The sequence below is a fragment of the Metopolophium dirhodum genome, chromosome 6 (assembly GCF_019925205.1).
Source record: "Metopolophium dirhodum isolate CAU chromosome 6, ASM1992520v1, whole genome shotgun sequence".
Taxonomy (NCBI): Eukaryota; Metazoa; Arthropoda; class Insecta; order Hemiptera; family Aphididae; genus Metopolophium; species Metopolophium dirhodum.
This window is the reverse complement of record NC_083565.1, coordinates 10,179,840-10,200,291: the sequence shown is the minus strand read 5'-3', so window position 1 is coordinate 10,200,291 and position 20,452 is coordinate 10,179,840. Positions and strand designations below refer to the sequence as shown.

The 20,452-nt window shown below is 34.5% G+C and overlaps 1 protein-coding gene across 3 annotated transcripts in view; it reads right to left on the bottom strand.

Annotated features, from left to right (window-relative positions):
• Positions 1-713: 713 nt before the first annotated feature.
• Positions 714-20,452, bottom strand: part of LOC132946068 (BAI1-associated protein 3) — a 170,892-nt gene continuing 151,153 nt past the window's right edge. For 2 of the 3 annotated variants that reach the window (XM_061015891.1, XM_061015893.1), the window contains 19 exons: positions 11,257-11,424; positions 11,117-11,161; positions 10,762-10,918; positions 10,443-10,661; positions 10,137-10,340; positions 9,641-9,765; positions 9,251-9,496; positions 9,114-9,165; positions 8,967-9,008; positions 8,415-8,563; positions 8,087-8,303; positions 7,916-7,990; positions 7,716-7,817; positions 7,024-7,236; positions 5,299-5,623; positions 4,016-4,225; positions 2,750-2,873; positions 2,161-2,363; positions 714-1,081 (listed from right to left, as the gene is read on the bottom strand). In XM_061015891.1, the coding sequence (XP_060871874.1) occupies positions 987-1,081; positions 2,161-2,363; positions 2,750-2,873; positions 4,016-4,225; positions 5,299-5,623; positions 7,024-7,236; positions 7,716-7,817; positions 7,916-7,990; positions 8,087-8,303; positions 8,415-8,563; positions 8,967-9,008; positions 9,114-9,165; positions 9,251-9,496; positions 9,641-9,765; positions 10,137-10,340; positions 10,443-10,661; positions 10,762-10,918; positions 11,117-11,161; positions 11,257-11,424 (2,971 nt within the window). In that variant the 3' untranslated portion in view covers positions 714-986. The remainder of the gene's footprint in view (positions 1,082-2,160; positions 2,364-2,749; positions 2,874-4,015; positions 4,226-5,298; positions 5,624-7,023; positions 7,237-7,715; positions 7,818-7,915; positions 7,991-8,086; positions 8,304-8,414; positions 8,564-8,966; positions 9,009-9,113; positions 9,166-9,250; positions 9,497-9,640; positions 9,766-10,136; positions 10,341-10,442; positions 10,662-10,761; positions 10,919-11,116; positions 11,162-11,256; positions 11,425-20,452) is intronic. The other variant, XM_061015892.1, reaches the window with a different exon arrangement.

Genomic DNA, 20,452 nt, shown 5'->3' with positions numbered 1-20,452 from the left:
TAATAATAATAATAATAATAATAATATAATGAGAGAAAACAAATTGAACATTACTATTTTTGCAAGTTTAGGCGATAGATAGTAGACCTACTGTAGAAGTATGTAATAATAATAATATTCAAAATAATATTATGGTGGTGTTTTAATCATCGTGATCTCGGCACGATCAAAAACCAATATATAGATTGTCTTTTAGTCCTAGTTGATAATTTAAACGTGTCAACTAAAATATAACAATATCGTTATTATTTATTTATATTATACATTTAAATTATTCGGATCGAGTTTGACGTTTGAATATAATAAATAGGCACAATAATAATTGTAAGAATATTGTACGCGCAACGTATAATAATATTATATAGAACCATCGCAGCTCCGTCAACTCTATTCGAATAAGCAATAATTATTGTAACACATTGTTTTTCTCGAAACTTATCGGAATTCCCGAGTGTTAGAGGTTCTGAACTGCGAGTGTATATTACAATGATAACACGTCATATTATTATTATAGTTTAGAAGGCAATAATATTAAAAAAATGTCCGAAGAGCAAGCGATAAACGTCGAAATCCGCGTGTAAACATATAATAATAATAATAATAATAATATTGTCACGTAGTTTTATACAACAATAAAATCGTAATGTACAATAGTATTATATATTTTTTTTATGACGAGGTTAGCGAACGAAATATATATTAAATTCGTGAAATTGTTTGTTTTTTTTTTTTTTTTGTTAAATTTTTAAAATCTTTTTCTTTATCGTCACGTCCGCGGTTCACTAGTCGTAATTGTAATAATATATTCATATCGTTTTATAATATTGAAAAAATAGCGTTATTTTTTCGTCGGACTTCGGCCACGGCGCAACAGAAGACGTGGCACGCGTCGATGTTGAGGTTGGCGATCAAGACTCGGGCGATTCGCCGAGGCCCGAGACGCAACACCCTGTAAGAGCTGTCACGGTAATGAGACACTGTGGGCCTCATGAGTTGGTGGTGCGGACCCTCTGCTTTTTCACAAAGTCCTGGGCAACCTTGTCTTCGTGCCGGGCGTCCAAGGTGTGAAGTATCGGGTGACCTATACACGGCGGGAAACACACAACGAGTAACAGACGATCAGACAATTTCATAACGACGGGCAGCGTATTATCAAATGTTGTATAAATGCAATGGTGTTCGTAGTGTTTATAGTATTTGCAGGCGCACAATGATAAATTCAAAACAATCGTTCGAATAGGACGCCATACAGAGCAATTCACCGGGCACGATCGCCCTTGTTTTCTTTGATGATGCAGTTATTAAAAAAGTCACGTTTTAAAGGGGGACGAGTGTGCTTATTGGTGTATCATTCTGTATACTTAGTTTATAAATATGAGGACAATAATTACCCGTATTAAACATTATGTACCTTGCGCGTCATAATGTTACGGGCAATTTCGAATATTTTTTTTTTATCAGCGAACACATATTTTGTTTTTCGTACATAAAATATAATATGATTTTTATTTAAAACTAGATATTAAATTTCAGGTTTTTATCGTCGTTTTTATATTACATAATATTATAAACATTACAGCAGTGTTCAAGATCTAAAATGAATTATTATATTAAACTGTATAACTGACACCGGACACGAACCACTGAACAAAGCAGTGTAGTATGTAATTTCGTTTAAAATTAAAAAAAATATATAACTCTATGATGGGCACTCAATGGGAATTAATAATTTCATCTTTACGTTTTTTTTTTTTTTATACATGTTAGCGCTCTATTGCTTGAAACAGAAACAGTTGGATAAAAAGTAATCGACGGTGTAAAATTCGTTGGGTATGAACATTTCGCAACATTGCGGACCGTATGGTACAGACGTAAACATGACCGATATGAATTCGTACCACAGGAGTGAACAGAATCTGCACTCGAAAGGTCGACCTGAGTTTGGTTATTCGCCGCCCAATTCGAGCACTAAACTGCGTAGATTACTATCATCCCGGAATCGCGAGTCATCTCCAGTCATCATCATGGGGGTGATAACCTTAGGGGGAGTGGATTGTCCTGATTTTGAGACCTGCGTCCCACTTTTTGAACGGTAACAACACGTCCACGAATACCACATATCTCTTTGCAATTTTTTTCTCTTTGTTTTTTTTTGTTTACCTTTGTTCTGTTGGTGCATGAGTATTAGGTCGACTCTGTCGATGGCGTTGATGTCGTGCGGAAGCGGTGCGAGAACGCCTGGTATGGAGTTGAGCGACAGAAACGATTCTCCTGCAAAATCGTTGGACGTTATCACGTCGTGATCCATGACGGTGAACAGGATCATGGCGGACTCGTGACGACACTGGTCCATAGATACGGCACTGAAACATCGCAAAAACCGTCATCGTCATTCGTCGTTAACAGGTCGTGTCCGACGATATAATATTATTATAGTATCGAGACCGCGGGTACTGGAACACTAATGGTTTTTTTTTTCGGTTAGACAGAAATAAGAAGTCTTTAAGAAAATTTAAATTATTGGTTTTACAATTTGTGACGATCGTGAGTGAATACTGTAATAATATTTAACATTGATTTCAAACGAGAAGTTATTCAAATTAAAAAAAAAAAAAAAACCAATAAAATATTCATTAAATATTGAAAATTATAATATCCACTAGTCAAATTTTTGGTCTCGTTTACGGGTCCATGATACTTGTCCAGTCCCCGATAGTCTATATTATAAAGTACTGAGTGGGGCACTCACAATTCGAAACACTCGTCAAACAGTGGATTCAGCGTTTTCTTCTTCACGTCGGTGTACTGTTCCGCGCTGTACGGGAACATGGACTTGGGTAGCAACTCGACGATGACGAATGGGTCGCTGAAACCTGTAACCAACGCATTTATAAGGAGGGGGGGGATTAGTTCCATATGAAATGCACGTGTGAACCGTTATACAAAACAGCGGCGACCTTTATGTAGGCTCGTCAAATTTTCGAGTTTAAATATAAATTGAGCGTTTGTTAACATTCTGATTTCAGGAATTTTAAAATTATCCATAGCGGGTGATCCATTTAACGCAAGACAATCGTTATTTCAAACAAGCTATTAACATTTTTGGAAAAATTATTCTTACATAATTTTAAGTCGTTGAATAACAACATCTTCAAAAAATTTAAATCTCTATCGTAATAATTTTTATTTATTTTTTGTTTTATTTTTAAATTAATTTTTCATGGAAACATTTATTTTTAATTCCTTATTTAAAAACAGAATATTTTTAGAGTACTTCGATGCATAAAAATTTAATTTATGGATGAGTAGCTATATGAGTTGTAAGTAGTTAAAGACTTAATGAGCTGATTGGAGCGGTGCAGGCGTAGGCACACAATATCAATCCACTTCTCCACTCATCGACACTTTAATTACTTCTAAGTAATAACTTATAAGCCACTTATCCAAAGTTTGAACTTCTTAGAACGAAATAATCTGAATGATATTCTGAATAGGAATATGAAATAAAAAACATATGTTGTCGTTCAAAAGAGTAAAAAACTTAAAAAAAATTATAACGTTAATAAATAGAAAAAAATATGTGGTATTTCAATAAATGTGTTGTATTTAATGTCTTTTATTATCTAAAATAAATCTTTTTAAAAATATAAATGTTTTCTGAAATAAAAGTCTTATACGTTCCGGACCACCTCATCGGTTCTTAGCGAACATATTTTACGTCAAAAGGAAAAATAGTTTAAACTTAAATTTAGAAAATAAACCGTTAGCAACGAATCGTAGGAAAATTGATTTTTAAAGTTTGTGCAACAACGCACTTTTCAAATGTCATCAAAATCTACATGTTTGAAAATACGGTGTTTAAATTTCAAACACATAGATTTTCAACAGGTTAAAAAAAGATCAACATTTTAATAAACGTGAAAAGTTTCAGAGTTGAGCATAAATCAGAGACTAGTGTTAGTAGCATGCCAAGAAAATTTCCCTATACGTGAATATTGGTTACAACCACCATTACCGTTCGGGTCTAGCGGTATGACGTCACGGGCTTTCAGCACCTCTACGCACAGAGAATCGTGATGGTAGTACGCTCGCACCGACAGCACACCGTAGTTTGCTTCCTTCACCCTCTGCTGTTCCATCAACCGATCTTCGTAGTACAGTTCGATCAACGTGTCAGTGTCGGTCTTGTGCAGTTTTAGTCTCTGCTTCACGGCCCTGTAAACGCCTGTCGAAAACGATTGGTGCGTTTAAAATTACTCGCTTATGTAGTATGATAATAATTATAAATAGTCATAAGATTTTGCAGTCAGAACATTTTTGTTGTACGCGTCCTCGTCCATTATTATATTTTTTTGCCACGCCTGCACCGAATGTTTAGTTTTCGATGACGGCTGAAGCGTTTGAAAGTGACGTTTTATCGTTCAGCGGGCGGAAAAGTGGGAATCCCTGTAATGCTGGGTGGTAAAGTGGGAATCCCCAAAAGTGCCGCGGGTGCTAAAATAGAAATCCCCAAAAGTACTGAGCCCACATATCACGCGTATCCTCTGCACAACCAGACACTAAAATCTATACCACGGTCCCCATGAAACATAAGCTTTTGGTTACATCTTATATTCATATTATAACCTCCACGCATGACGCATAACCAAATCGTTTGTTTCATGAAATATTGTTTTCGTAGAATAGTCTGGTTGTTGCGTAGATCCCAGCCTGCATTACCTTTGCCGTGACGGCGTGAACGCAGAGGCGGGACAAAAAGAATAGTAGGTACGTGTGGCTTGTGCAGGGAGGCAATTTCAGTCTTGGGTGAAACGTCGGCCGCGACTGAAATAGCTCACTTCCCGCCCTTGCCACACAATATACTATTTAATTTATCATCAGTTTTACATTTTTTTTAGTAAAAAATTGGTATTTATTGGTATTTATACCGTGTTTATTAAGTCACTTATTGGTATATTTTAAACGTATAAAAATAAACAATAACATATTGATGATATTTAAAATAAAATGGCATTATTGAAATATTAAAAGCCATCAAGGATGTAATAATAAGCAAGATATCGTAATAAAATGATGATAATGTAGTACCGCGTTGGTTTTGGTCGTCGATCAGTAAATCTCGTAACGACTCACCTCTGTCGTGATAACACACTTGCTAAAACGTATAATATGTAATAAGATATTAAAAAGTAATCTTATTTACAGATATATGATTGTTAATAAGGCGCCTACTACACCTATATCTTGGACGGGGAATTTGTTTTAAAATTATGTTATGTGACCGCGGTCAACACTTACTCCCGGTCAAAATTTCCGGCGGAAGCCCGTTTCCCTCGGCGTGAAAGAACTCCACCAGCAGTTCCAGGGCCTCGTACAGCCGTTCGTAGAAACCGGACATCTTCGTGTCGCCACTGCCACCGTCCATCTGGTGGCCCAGCTCGTAGACGGTCACCTCCCACACACCGTTCAACACCTTGTGGAAGTTTTTCGGTATGAGGTTTGTGTTGAGCGAGATCAGATGGCTGTCCAGGTACTCCTGCAGCGGTACGATGGCGTCGGTTGTCGGCAGTGTGTCCGGCGACCACGCCAGGTGGAAAATACACTTCTTCAGGGGCGCTTGCATCTGTCGGGCGTGACAAGTCGTGAGTATTAGTTCGGTCGTGCAACACACGAGAGAAGATCGGAAACGTTTTAATAATATTCATGACTAGAACGGATATCTGTTTCCGATCATTTCGAACGCCCTGTGAGGGGGGAGGCTTACCTATATTCTACGACGGAAGCTACTACGGGTTGTTTTCCAATTACCAAAGTAATTTCAAACCACCGAATTTGTTTCCGGGTAGACTATGAGCTTACAATATACATACGAATTGGTTCCGGTGAACTTTGATTTAAATAATACAGACATGTTAAAATTAACTTATTCAACTATAGATATAATTGAAAATGTACTGTGTGTTCAACCGAAAAATAGTTTGCTTCCTATTTTACGCAGACTTAGGGGTGTATAGAATACCTAAATATGGTTGATACGTCTACATCGCTAGTTAACTTATACAGAAGTTTAAGCAGTTAGTTTCATACGTATTGATTAATAATAACTACTGTCTACTAATAATAAAATATTCATATAATAATAGTCCAACCCGATATCGAAAAAATTCGAAGTTAATTTAAATAAATTATACTTAAACAAAATGTATGTGGTATACATTTACGCATACAGTTTTTACGAACTGAAAAGTTGAAATTTTGCAGTCATTCAATTGTTTCATTTATTTTGTTCACACATTTTATTAACTTTTTCTTTTCAGCTGTTTTCCTTGACTTAAAGTCGTGTGCTTTCATGTTTACGCTTTCAGACATGTCTCACATTGGATATCTTTTTCAATTAATAAAAATATATTTGGACGTGCAGAATTAAATTTTCCGTCAAACGATCAGCGACGACGTGTGTTAGTTCGTTCTAAATTATATCCGAATTCTGCCCCCATTTTCGGTGAAAACCCGTCATTAGATCTTAATAATATTACATGTAATAAAATTGAAAGTTGGGACCAATTATTCCAACAGTTGTATGATATGATCCGTACTTTTTTATTCGGAACCAATTCGAACACTATTAATTATTTGTACGGTTCCGTAGTCCCCCATGCGGCGCGTACGTAAGAAATAAAAAATATCATAAAAATAGATAATAATAATAATCAGATACCCACTGCGTCGGCCGCACAGCCCGTGGCGTGGTGAACGGCGTTTACCTAATGCAATTATTGTTTAGCCCTGGAAATTTATTTTTATTTTTTTAAAAATTAAAATTTGCGTATGATTAATTATCATAGTGTTTTGTTTGTGCTAAATTATTGACGACGTCCTATCACAAAAATTCTAGTTTTAGATTATATAACACAATGCAGTCTATATACTATCCCCTAGTGGGTAGGTGATTGTTTAAATACTTTGCGTAGGGTTTTAAATATGCTCGCCACGCCACTGCGCCACCCACCACACACCACTCACCCTGACAGCGATCCGGCCGACGATCAGCATAGAGTACGTGCCGTACTGGTTGAACACGGGATCCAGTAGTGATGTGACATCGGCCCGACACTGATCCGCAGTGGCCTCGCCAGTGGCCTCGACCGCGGACACGACGGTTTCCAAGTGCAGGTCGTCCGGCATCGATGCGACGGTCCGCCACACGTATTCCAGATCGTTAAGAGCGGCGCACACCTGTACGAAACGCGACGGGAATTACTGACGAACATATTATTATTATCGAGTCGGATATGCTATTGAACATCCATGTTTTCCAAGGCTGATCAAGTCAACTCGTTTTTTCGACTCGTTAGGCCGAGCCGACATAGACGAAAATGTGAGTCGTGTTTAAAGTTTATAAAAGTTACTTTACTTTTTATCGAATGTATAATATTTGATGTTTACGATTTTTAATTTTACATAGCAAAATATTATTCACACCTACCGGATTCATATATTATGGAAAACAACGTATAAAACTATAATTAACTCATAAGGTTAGTTCGGTTCGGATGATATGCAGATCATATGCAGTATACCTACCGGAATATAACGGGAATTTGATTTCGTTACATTAAGTAACTTAACATCAACTTTTTTAAATAGTTAATACTTTTGTTGTGTGTATAATAATACGACGCTCATGTGCGTTGGATGTATTATGATTTACGTACTTCGTCAGACGTTTTGAACGCCGAAACGTCATCGTAAAAGCCAGAATCTTTTAGCCTTTGGTGGACCAGTTGGGCGTAAAACAGGACCGCATCGCACATGGCCTGCAAAACGAAGTATACATTATTTTTATTCTTCTAATTTTGAACTTCACGTTTCGTGTGGATTATAATATTATAGTTAAAAGAGTAAAAAACATTACGTCTAATAATTTCAGTACGAAATTGTACGACTGGATCAGGTCCGGCCAGGCGAGGTGTTTCCAGAATTCCTTCATCTGCGTAAACACGATACGAGATAAATAAAATTGTAAAAATGTCCACCTCGCATAGTGCCTCGAGGTTGTTGTATAGTTTTGATATATTTTACTCACATGGCACAGCGCTGTAACCACGTCATTGCTGGACGTCGAGTGTTTTACGATCATTTCGCCTTGGCAGATCATACTTAACTCTAGTGCTTTTTTCGCACGTTGCACGATTTTCAATTTGGCCAGGTCCAGCCACTTTTCCAAAGCTGGTTCGAACCAGTGGTAATAGCATTGTGTTGACAGGCCTTGGTAATCGGACGCATTGAGATGCTCGCGGTACCTGATAACGATTTCGGTTTTTAACTTTTGATTTTTAACTGTTGAGCTGTCATAGTTTATTACTAAAAGCGAAATAAATGAATAAAAAAAACTTTCGTGTCCCGAAACAAACCTGATAAACTCTTGAACCGCTAGATACAGCTCAAACAGTGATTCCCCAGTTTCGGAGTTTGTCGGAGACAGCGGTGTGTCCATACCGAAATCGGCTCCTTTTACTTTTTTGCAAATGGGAGCTATTTCTTGGCTCAGATCGTTGGACAACTGAAATCATAGAACCGTGTAATTAGAGAAAAAAAGAATAATAATAATGAAACAAATTAAGTATGAACAAAATGTATAACATTCTCAACTAAATATCACTCTATACATATATATAAATCCACAAACATCTATACGCATCATAATATATTTTCAAAACTAAAATCTATGAACAATTTTTCAAAAAAAACTCTCTCTATAATAATTATTATATCGAGTGGCACAACATGTTCATATATTATCGGAAAAAGCGTCAAAACACTTCTAACAAACACATAATGATATTCTTCGTCCCTAATAGCAAAACACATATTAATATCATTTTATTGGCAACGGAATTGTAGCACTGAGAATACTACTGCGAGGGCACTAATATTCATTTACGGGGTCGTGTTATACTTTGTACCTCTATGATTATGTCCAAATGATTTGAAAATCCCTTTGCCAACTGAGAAAACATAATATCATTCGTTACTGCTAACTGAATTATTGATCGGCCTATTAAGAATTATTAGAACTTCAATTATAACGTATACCGTCTGTAAGTACTTACTAATTTTTCGTGTTGTTTGTAGATCGCCGCGTAGTAAAACACACCATTTATACTGAAATCATAAAGAAATTTTTATCGAATCTAAAACGTACTGTTTGGACTGCAACTACAACAATAATAACGAAAAATCGAGTTACTTTTCAAATAGAACGTTATAGTGTTCCACGCCTTTTTGTAGATCAATCAACACGGAAGTGACTAATCTTACGAATCCTTTGAGTCGTGTTTCCGGATCGTGCTGTCCGGAGGCCATGAATTTTCTATTTTCTTCGTACCACTCGTTCGTACCAAGTCTAAGCGCGTTTCCAATTTCCCCGCGGATATCTTTGTTGAAGGGACAACATTTACCGTACGCTTTTGACAAAGACAGTCGGCTCAAACATCTGTAATATAAAATACCACCAGAATTTCACGTCAGCTATTACGTAAAAATGATGTTCAAAATCATGGTATATAGGTCTAATCCAAATCGGAATAATCAGTGTTTATTGAAAAAAAAACAAATAACTTCCTCTTTAGTTGTTTACCTGAGAATGTACTCCAGGCGGTTCATCGATACGTGATGGTACGGTGGAAAGAGCTTACGGTATTTCCGAATCAGTTGCATGGAATAGTCTAAGAAAACGTTGAAAGAGTCGGCCAGCCAGTCCTCCTGGAAAAAAATTACTCTGTTGACATAAATTTCGTATAACTAAAAGAAATCATAAAGCTTTTGTAAATAATTGTCGTTATCGTCCAATGCTATTGAGTTATCACTACGTATCAGTTTTAAATTGAGAGCATAGTTAATTTAAATTAGATAAAAATATAAAAATTATATTAGGCGTAGCTACGTATAGGTATTGTGATAATGTAACATAACGTCATACGGTTTTTTGGCCAATTAAAAATAATAATTCAAATATTTATCGGATGTCAATACAGACGACGTGGTCGCGTAAATTAACAAAAATATATGTATCGTTTGCAGGTAACGTTTTTGTGCGGATGTGTTAACACAAAAGTTTGCCGCCAACCACTGACCTCTTCGACGGTTAACGTCTGTTCTCCCCAAGCGGCTTCTAATTGAGACAACTGTTTCAAGAGAAACTGTGGGTCAATAGACGGTATGTGGCTGAAGGCCAACCACCTTATCACGGCCAATTGAAGTTCGGAGACTCCGCTCTGCACGGCGTGCTGATGAAGTATGCTCGTCGCCTCGTGACAGAGTTCACCGTTCCACAGACTCTGTAATAATAACAATAATAATATTAGTACTGCAAATCCGGTAGGACATAACCAGAGTGCTAAAATCGCCGAATTTCCATAGTATTAAATTATTATACTCACGGATTTTGTCAGCGACATCTCGTAATCGGCGAATATGGTCAACAGTCTTTCGTTACGACGCACGTCGGTCCAGTTGTCGAAATTATTTTGCGTACTTGCCTGGCCGTGATCCTCTCGAGTGGACAACCACAGCTTCAGCCGTATATTACCTTGGATGTTGGACCGCTGCGACCGGGCTTCTAGCTGATACCACTTGTCTAGACCCGTGGAAGGCACGTCCTGTTACGTCGATAACAACATCCGATTATAGCTTTATGTACGCGCGGCGACGCGACTCGCGGCCTTAAGCCTGAATATATATATTTTATATAAATGTTACTTGAATTGGTATATTTATGCATCCCAGGAAATCGTCCTGGCTACCGGATCTAGCGCTCTGAGCGATCTGCTTGAAAAATCTCCCCAGGCCCTTGACGCCCCTCACTTCGTTTAATTTGCTGACAGCGTCTAACACCGAAGACTCGTCGTCGTGGTCCCTGCACACCACACGTCGATAAACAAAATATACTACGCGCTCAAACAACAATGTGTATTACGAAATATAGTACAATATGATGATCGTATAATGGATTTATATGTTAAAAACACAATTATTATGTGAAATTCTACTGAAAATAATATTGTACATGTATTGTAATTATTGATAAAACGATAAATACCATCGTTTATCTTACCATATGTCCAAGTGTAAGATGTCGCTGGTCACGTCATCGATGTCACTGAAATAGAAAACACCGAATTTACCGTAGAAATCACCGATATCCACGATAAAAATACGTAGGTATATCATGCACAGAGCTCGTGCGATACTTACAACATGAAATTTTCACCCCATTTTGGATTGAGTGTCTCTCTGCGTACGCTGGTTGCTTGGATGAACCGTGCGGGAACTGCCGATATGCTGTCCCGGTGTTCTCGACAACCGTAAACACTACCTCCGGAACCGCCGCCCCTTTCTTTCCTCTTGAAACTCAATCGAAAACTGAAACACAATCAAAACACTCAACAAACGCGTATCGGCCGGTTTGATGATCTTCGCGTTTTTGGTCGATGCGTAAGGACGTCGTTAGTCGTTACCGATAACGTTCATAAATATTATTATACCAGGTATAATACACAGGCCCCGTTAGACGTTTAAACTGTCTGTTTAATATAATACGTATAATACACGCATTCTGTATACTTATTATCCAGTTTGGTTTACAATATCATTATAATTTATGTACCATTAACGTATCATTAATGCGTGTACATATCTGCGCATCATTTGAATTTTTAAAAACTAAATATTTGCATGCTAAAGTAAATCGAGTTTATTTCTTTGTGCATAAATCCAGGCAAGCGTTTTTCGAATACAGCGCTTCCCTTAGCAGCTATAAGATTTCGAAATCTAAAATGTCCGCGAATGTCTTGTTCACTTTTTCAAAAGTTATAATAATCGAATAACAATTTCACGTGGATAATGATGTTAATTTAAAAATGCGACAATATTATTATTCTTATGCTTTGAACAAAAACGTTTTTTTTTTTAACCGTATTATTTTTTTTTACGTTGACGTTGAAAAAATAAATAGGTTTAGTAATTTCAAAGTACTGAAAACACAAGAACTTTGGCCGTTTATGGTATAGAAATTATAAGCCGCACAAAAATAAAAAGCTGGTGGTTATTTTTGTGTTTATATTTCTCAAATATATTATACGATATTATAATTTTTATTGCATTAAATAAACATACTTCGTTAGTCTTAAAATGTTGCCGTAAAACGCCGCGAGCACGCAACGCTCCGAAACGAACAAACAAAAAACTGTAATTCATTTACGTGCCTAGATGTTTTGTCGTCGTTGTTATATTGTTTGTTTGTCGCTGTTATGCAGAGTGCTGTGCGTATATACAGTTTATATCATCGAACGAATCGTGCAGAGTTCTAAAACATTTTTTAAGAAAACCGTGTGATATAAGATCGCGTGTTTCTTACCGCACACAACACGCGGCGTAGGTATATAGGTACTTCATCGGCGGTAGAAAAAAAAATAAAAAAAAAAAAAACACGCAATTAGCACGGTGACAGTATAATAATAATATAAGGTCGGCGTTTTTTTTATTTTCATTTTCAAGTTTTTTTTTTAACGGTACACGACAAAGTTTCGCGAAAATTCGGTTTAATCACGCAAATGTGTTTTCCGACTTTGGTGGGTACCTAACCTACCCGCCCTCCATCATAATATTAACCTAATATTATTACAACATATTTCTATTACGTTTCGGTCGACGCACATCACACGCTTTATTCCGTATAACGCGACGCCGGTCGGTCGGACGGATGATAATTTGACGTGTACATTTCACGTACCTACCTAACGATGTTGGGTGTTAGACATCACAGACGGCGTACACGACCGTAGTTATATTGGTGCTCACTCTGCGACGATATCGAAACGGGCCCGGCCGATGGCGCTAAAAACCCGTTTATTCGTCGGGTTAGGTTACCTAGGTTAGGTTGCGACAATGTTTCAACTGGGTACCTACACACAATAGTCCAGGCGTTCAAAGTTTTCGGCACTGTTGTTGATAGTCGATGTCTAAACGCCGTTATATTATAATAAAATACTACACCTCTATATATTTCGTAGGACTTAAAGATATTATTATAACTTATAAGATATTACTAACCACTGTGTGACGGGGAGTTATATGACCATTCCCTCGGGGGTTTTTACACCTTTAGCCATATGTCGCGAGGGCGGCTCCTTCACGCCTTTGGGTAACTTATAAGATATATAACGTTTATGATATCTACGGTGTAAATACTATATAATATAGAATGGCTGGTGAGGTTTTGCCGTTTTCTCGTCAAACCAGCACGGACAAACGGCGGGCCAGCATGTACGTTTAAAGATAGTAAACAAACTGTACAGTAAATGGCGGTCAACCGAGACGAATATTTACTGTCAATACCACTTCTAATGTATAATTATATACAATATTGTAACTTCTATAATGTTATATTATTATAGTTACCGTGGTATGTTCAATATACCATGCCGCGGTACACTGGCCTCGGATTCTTAATATAAAATTATAGGTAGGTTACAGAGAAATCGTAGTCATATCCAGTGGCGTGTATTTATATATAAACAAACTGGTGCCGCTCAAATAATTTCTGATGATAATATAACCCTCATAATATTTTTCTACCTACCGATGAAATGTCCAATTTTCCTACTATCGATACGCACCTACCCCAACCCATGTTTAAGGCATTGCTTGAGGAGCACTTGGACCCTATGTTACACGTCACTGGTCCTATCCATTCGTTTACTACATCTATTTGTATATCATAATATTATTATACAGTAGACCAAAATAAAGTCGACGACGTCTGATCCGACCATTCGAATAAGAGCCGTGGCGACCTTTATTTACACGGGATTAACCAACATCTTCAGTCATGTCCGAATACATCAATTATAGCAACTATAGGTACGCGTTGGCGCCCTGCACTGGTATACCGATAAAGCACAATATTTTGTTTTCATTTTTGAACCATGCGTTTTCATTATCACTGTACATATCCATGCACGTATCACACAAAAATATTTTGTTACAACGTTACATTGAAATTATTACACACGTCATAAAATACTTATATACTGTGCGCATGCGTCACGACGCCCCTCGACCGTCGCGGCACAGTCGAAATAAAATGGACCGTACGATATATCATAAAAAAAAACTTACACACGATAATGATAATAATAATATTGTAATGCGTCTGATGAAACATGACACTCCGACGCGAGTGTCGTATTCCAATGAGAAAACCGTGTGATGACAATACTGACTGGAATATTTCATTCCGACGAATATTTCCAACGTCATGATGTGTTGTATGTTTTTAATAACATCTCCAAGCGCGGAGTGTGGTGCGAAATATCCCTTTTGCCTGTGTTACTGTACTGTTATTTTTTTCCGGCGTTTAAGTGTCAAATCGCGACTCGATTCCATTTGAAATGCAACGTTAATGATTGTTGTCGCAAGATGATAGTATAATATCATATTGTAATACTGTTCGAAAATAATTATATTTTAGCTAGGAATAGATCCATATAAATTATTTTTTGTCACGCAACGTGACTGAGAGTAAGTAACGTCCGCTGCTACTAGTTCCCGGATGGACGACCGCCTGGGTTCGTAGCAGTAAAAACCTTGTCACACATACACGTGTTGCTTACCTAGTGTAAAACCCGTAAAAACCTTACCGTACCAACCCTACCAACCATAGTCCATAATATTTCCTACAATAGCTAATGGCCCAAAGTTGCCGGGCTCAAGTAAAAAAAAAAAATGATTTATACAAATTTTAAAATTTGGTTAAATGTATACACAAATAATATATATTATAATGTATAAATACATCACGTACATTTGCGTTGACCACATTTTCATCGGAGTATCCGTGTACTTACTATATGTAGTGTAATTGTATAATACGCCTTCTTACGTAAAATAATTACATAATAGTATAATGTATTTTTATAAATCATCAATATCATTTAAATTTATTTTTTACACATTCTAAAATAAATGCACTTGATTTTGTTACGCATGAATATATATTTTATATATATTATATAATATATAAAATATCAGTACCTACATTAATATTATTATAACGACACATTGTATTAATCCTTCTAAAGTTCTAATTCTAAAATATATTGATGATTTCTATCCAATACCGATTATACATTATTAAATTAATAGTTAAAGATTAATAACGTATTGCAGTCTGATATTATTATTAATTAAGTTAATTTATGCTAAATTGTACCATTGCATAAAATCGATTAAACTATACCTATCATCAATTGAAAATCAACTTTTAATTACTATTTGCTTAAATTATTTATAATCTTGACAAATGCAAATCTGATAAATCTATTAAATTTAATTGTATTGAAAAAAAACATGGTATTCTTTCCCGTGTTTAATTTTGATAAAATAAAACCAACTTTACAGATGATGTTTACTTCGTATACATCCAAATTTTTGTTTACCAAAGACTTTTAATAATTAATAAAACAAAGTTTACATTTATAGTTATTTTAAATTTTTGAATTTATGTTTACGAAATTTCGTTTTTTTTTTTTTTTCAAATAAACTTTAAAAGAAAACTAATGTTTAACACTTCCGCATTTCATTATTTCATTAATCGCGTTTGCGATTCAATTAATCAAGAGTTCTGTTATAGTTACAGTTTATGCTGTATCCTGACGTTATATGTCTATAATACCACAAATTAAGATATACAGGTCACTCACTACTCAGCAATACTTTTAGTGCTTAATATTTCCCATCGTCCAAGAAGCGCATCCAGCAGTCGTTTCACTAGGAATTTTAATAATTATTTAAATTTCTGATGTGGTTCGCTCTAGAGAACAATATTATTCCGATATGGCGTTGATGAGTAACGCGTATAATAATATTGTCTACAATAATAAGTCATGACGTAAGACGGCGCGACGTATAGGCAATATAAGTGCAGCAGTGTACCTAAAGTGATATTTTACAATATTAATATTATGCAATAAATGAGTTATTAATTCTGCACCATAATAATATGATGTTAAACTGTTTTGTTACAACAAATTTATAGTATCCATCACGTATTAACGGTGAGTTTTTTCAAGGAAAATAACCATAATATAAACAATTAAATGTCGAATTTCGTAATGTTTAAATGATGAATAAAAATATTTGAATTGACCACCAAGTATAAAAAAATACAAGTTAATTCTTAAAATAGTAGTGTACATTTAAAAGTTTATTTTTATCACTTTCTAATAAAGAATTAAAAGGCTGTCGACAAATATTATTTTTCATATTATTTTATAGTTGAATTTTGTATAATACTGTAATTAAAGTGAACTAAAAGTATATTAATTGAAATAATTGCGTCAATAAACTTTTGACTCTTCTAAAAACACAAAGTTTTATTTCTTATTGCGTGTGATAATAATATTATATAATTATAATTATAATGTATAAAAAATATATACTCAATTTGTAAAAAAAACAATAATTGATAAAGTAATTTTTATCCGTTCTGTTATTGAAAAAAAAAACTAATTTCAGAAGTAGCCTGTAAAAATAATATAATTAATTAGGACACAGCAATTTCAATCATCATGATATACGTCGTTTGGACATACGTAAATTCTTCAACAGACAATTTATTGTAGTACCTCACTGGTTTTACTGGTATTATTATTTTTATTATATTTCGGTAGGTACTCTGACTATTGTTTCTAATTGGTGGACCGCTCGGTATTTTATTTTTACACGTTTGGAATTTAAGAACATAAAATCTGTTTTGTAGAACAATAGTAGTGGTTGTATAATCTTATAGGACTATATATTAGGAAGCTACACGTGTATTGCGAACAATTTGTTATTTTACACAATCGCTGAGACAAAAAAAATTGAAAAATATTCGATTGTATAATAGTTGGCGTTTTTTTTTTAAAAATCATTCTAAACCCGTTCTAAACTAAAAAAACTCTATCTCACTAAGCCGAGAAACATCATTAATGAGGCTAATACTACGTAATATTAATAATTTAAACATTTATAAACAAGGTCTATAAAACATTGTAACTTAATAATGCCATTACGACTTAAAATGTAGCGTTTAAATTTTATGGAAAATATTGTGTTTATATAGGTTTACAAGTTAATGGATTTGGTTAAATAATGTGTAATTAGAAATTACTGCCAAGTAATTACATTATACGAAAACTTTTAACTTTCAACGTAAAATGTACTCTGTTTTACTCAATTCATCCCGTAAAATTATTTATTAGTACGGTGGGTACCAATACTTGGCTATTCCTATTATTATAGCGCAGTATATCGACTGAAATTTAAAATTTATCGTTACGACCTTAGAAAATAATAGCAACCTATTTATTGGACTTGGCCGTACATGTTTCAATATTTTGCTGAAACGGTACAGCGCAATAAGTACAAATATTATCATAATAGCATAATGTGTATACGGTTTAAAGTTCACGAACGTTAAATGAATATTGATCAGTTCTTGCAGGCTGTGATACAGCTTGCACATAATACTATAATCACACCATAATCGACCTTGAATGTATACGTACAAATGTATAGTCTTTAGATTTTTATTATTGGACCTTATCGTTTGATAATTTCTCGGTTTGTAATTTTCCGGCTAAAGCAAACTATACGAACTTATATACCTTGGAATAGAGTACTAGAACTAGAGTATAACATAACAATAATAAAACTATGTCTAAACAGTAAATATCATGATATATTATAAACTATAAACTATGGTACTACATGTATTTGCTATTATAAACTAATCAAAACGAACATAAATATCAATAGCAATGGTAATAATAATAATGTTGTGCTGTAATATGTCTACCCTACGCGTATTTTATATGATTGATAGTGCATGATTATAGTGATAACAACTAAACAGTATTGATTTACAACTGGGGTCTTATTTATTTAGTTTTCGGATGGTTTATATAATATATATATATAAGCTGGTATATGATATAACACGACTATATTTCTATGATATTTTCAGATTTTTTACAGTTCACGGTTAAATAAAAGAATCCCGTATTGGCTCATCCACATATCTAATGAAATCTCTACCGTTTTCATATTTTTGCCCACTTCTATTCACTACGGTTTCCGTTGAAAAACCATTAATAATAAACCCAAAAAACCGGGTTACTGATGCTGGATGTATATTCGTTCAAGCATCAGGATAAAATATCTAAATAAATGTTTGGATGCTCATTACCATTATTATTTTAGTAAATATGAAAAAACTTAATTGAAAAACTAGTGAAGTACAAAATTGTTCAGGTTATAGGATATCGCTTAGAATATTATTTAATTTAATAAAATATTATTGACAGACCATACTAGCTACTGAATGAATAGAGAATTAACGGATAACGATGCGTATGTATAAATGTTAAAATAATATATTGATAATGAGAAATATTTAATAATTAAAACCAACTGGTTGTAAAATTATTCCTGTCGATAATTTATTATTATCGAGTAACCGGGTAAATACAAAATCAAACTAACCGCAAAAAAATACTAACACAATTACATACCTATTATTATCACATGAAGTCTGTAAAATAAAAAAAAAATTTGGGTTTCGGGTTAATCAAGATGATTTATTCGGGTTTCGGTTAATTCTGGTGTTATGAAAAAAAATCATTCGTGTTATATGGGTTTTTTTGTATTTGGTTTTTTAAGGGTTTTTAGGGGTGTTACGGGTTCCAGTTAATTCGGTTGCAAGACTTTGCAATAAATTATTACAATATACCCAATAATAGTGGAAAAATAAATTACGAAACATAATGCAGCGTCGTATATACGTGCATTCAACATTACAGGTGGTTATACCTAACAATACCCGTGAATGGAATCGAAATATTATATTATTGTGGGTTACCCGTCCAATACTTGTACAACACTTGTATAACCCTTATATATCGTGCGTATAAATATGAGTTTTCAATAAACATTAACTATGCCTATTATAATTGTTACAGTACCGTAAATTAAACAAACGAAATGCTAATGTATAAAACAACAATTTAATCATAATAATAAATTATAGTGACTGCGGAATTTTGTGCTTACAAAATGTGTGATATATGATGATATGAACAAAACAATAATACGTCATTATGTGAAAAAAACTGAAAATTTTTAATTTTTAAGCTTCAACGGTTATAGGTATTTGCAATTTTCCGAAAGGTTGTGATACCTGTGAAACGATAACCGATGAAAACAATATTCATAAAATACAAAATAACACGTGACAGGGTAAGTATATACGTCCTACGTAATATTATGTTATGTAATTTTTATGTGCACAATTATAATATATTTGTATCAGCTGTGGTTCGAATGGAATCACTTTTTTCCTTATTAAATTTTTGTCAAAGACTCACATGGAAAGACCATAGCATAGAAAATTTAAAACAATTGAACTCACGCCTTCGCCTTCTCCGCCAAATACTTAAGTCCAAACTTATCTTTAAAACAAAATGTGGCAAACACACGACATTCAAACCAGGGGCCATACAAAAACGTAGGTACAACATTCACCAACTGGAAGCCTTCACAGGTGATTAGTTTATGGCTAATTATTGAATGCCCATGGTATGTCTCAAACATAAATGTACACAATGACCTACATATAACCACATAACAAAAACTTGCTATGAATATATTATAATATATTTTATAACAAACTTACTAACCACAAATATCCTCTTATCTTCAAACTATGTCATCTCTAAGCTCTAACTACTTCAGGAAATTCCGCTAGAAAGTTTAAATTGTTTAAAAGACATTTGCCCAGAGACGCCTTAAAACACATAATATAATAACAAATCATTTCACAAAAAAAAAAAACAAATAATCGGCAAATTTATAAGAAAAATTAATATTATTTATCAGAGATTTTACTAATGCCCCTTCTATCATGTATTCGTGTTTATATTTGTTTATGTTCATAATTAATCTATTTTACCTACCTATTGTGCTTTTATCGGTATATATTGTAAATGTTATTGTAAAAAAAAAATAAATAAATAAATAAAAAACCTGCGCCAAACTGTGTAGGGAATAAAATCCTTTTAAATATGATATAGGTGTATTACCGACGTTAACTCCATAATATACGTTACATAATAAATCGGAAAAACATTACGATTATGTGTCGGTCGTGGCTGCGAACTGGGCGATATAGGTTTTTCGGTGTTTGGTGCGTATTCGTGGGGGAGAACAAACGGATAGTATAAAATCTCTTTTTGTATTGACTTGACGTTTTTGCCGTATCTCAACTGTAAACAATATTTTATGTTATTCAGCTTGAATGATATTTGTTTTCTGACAATGTGGCGGACTGTGAAAAACTAGCCTGTACAAT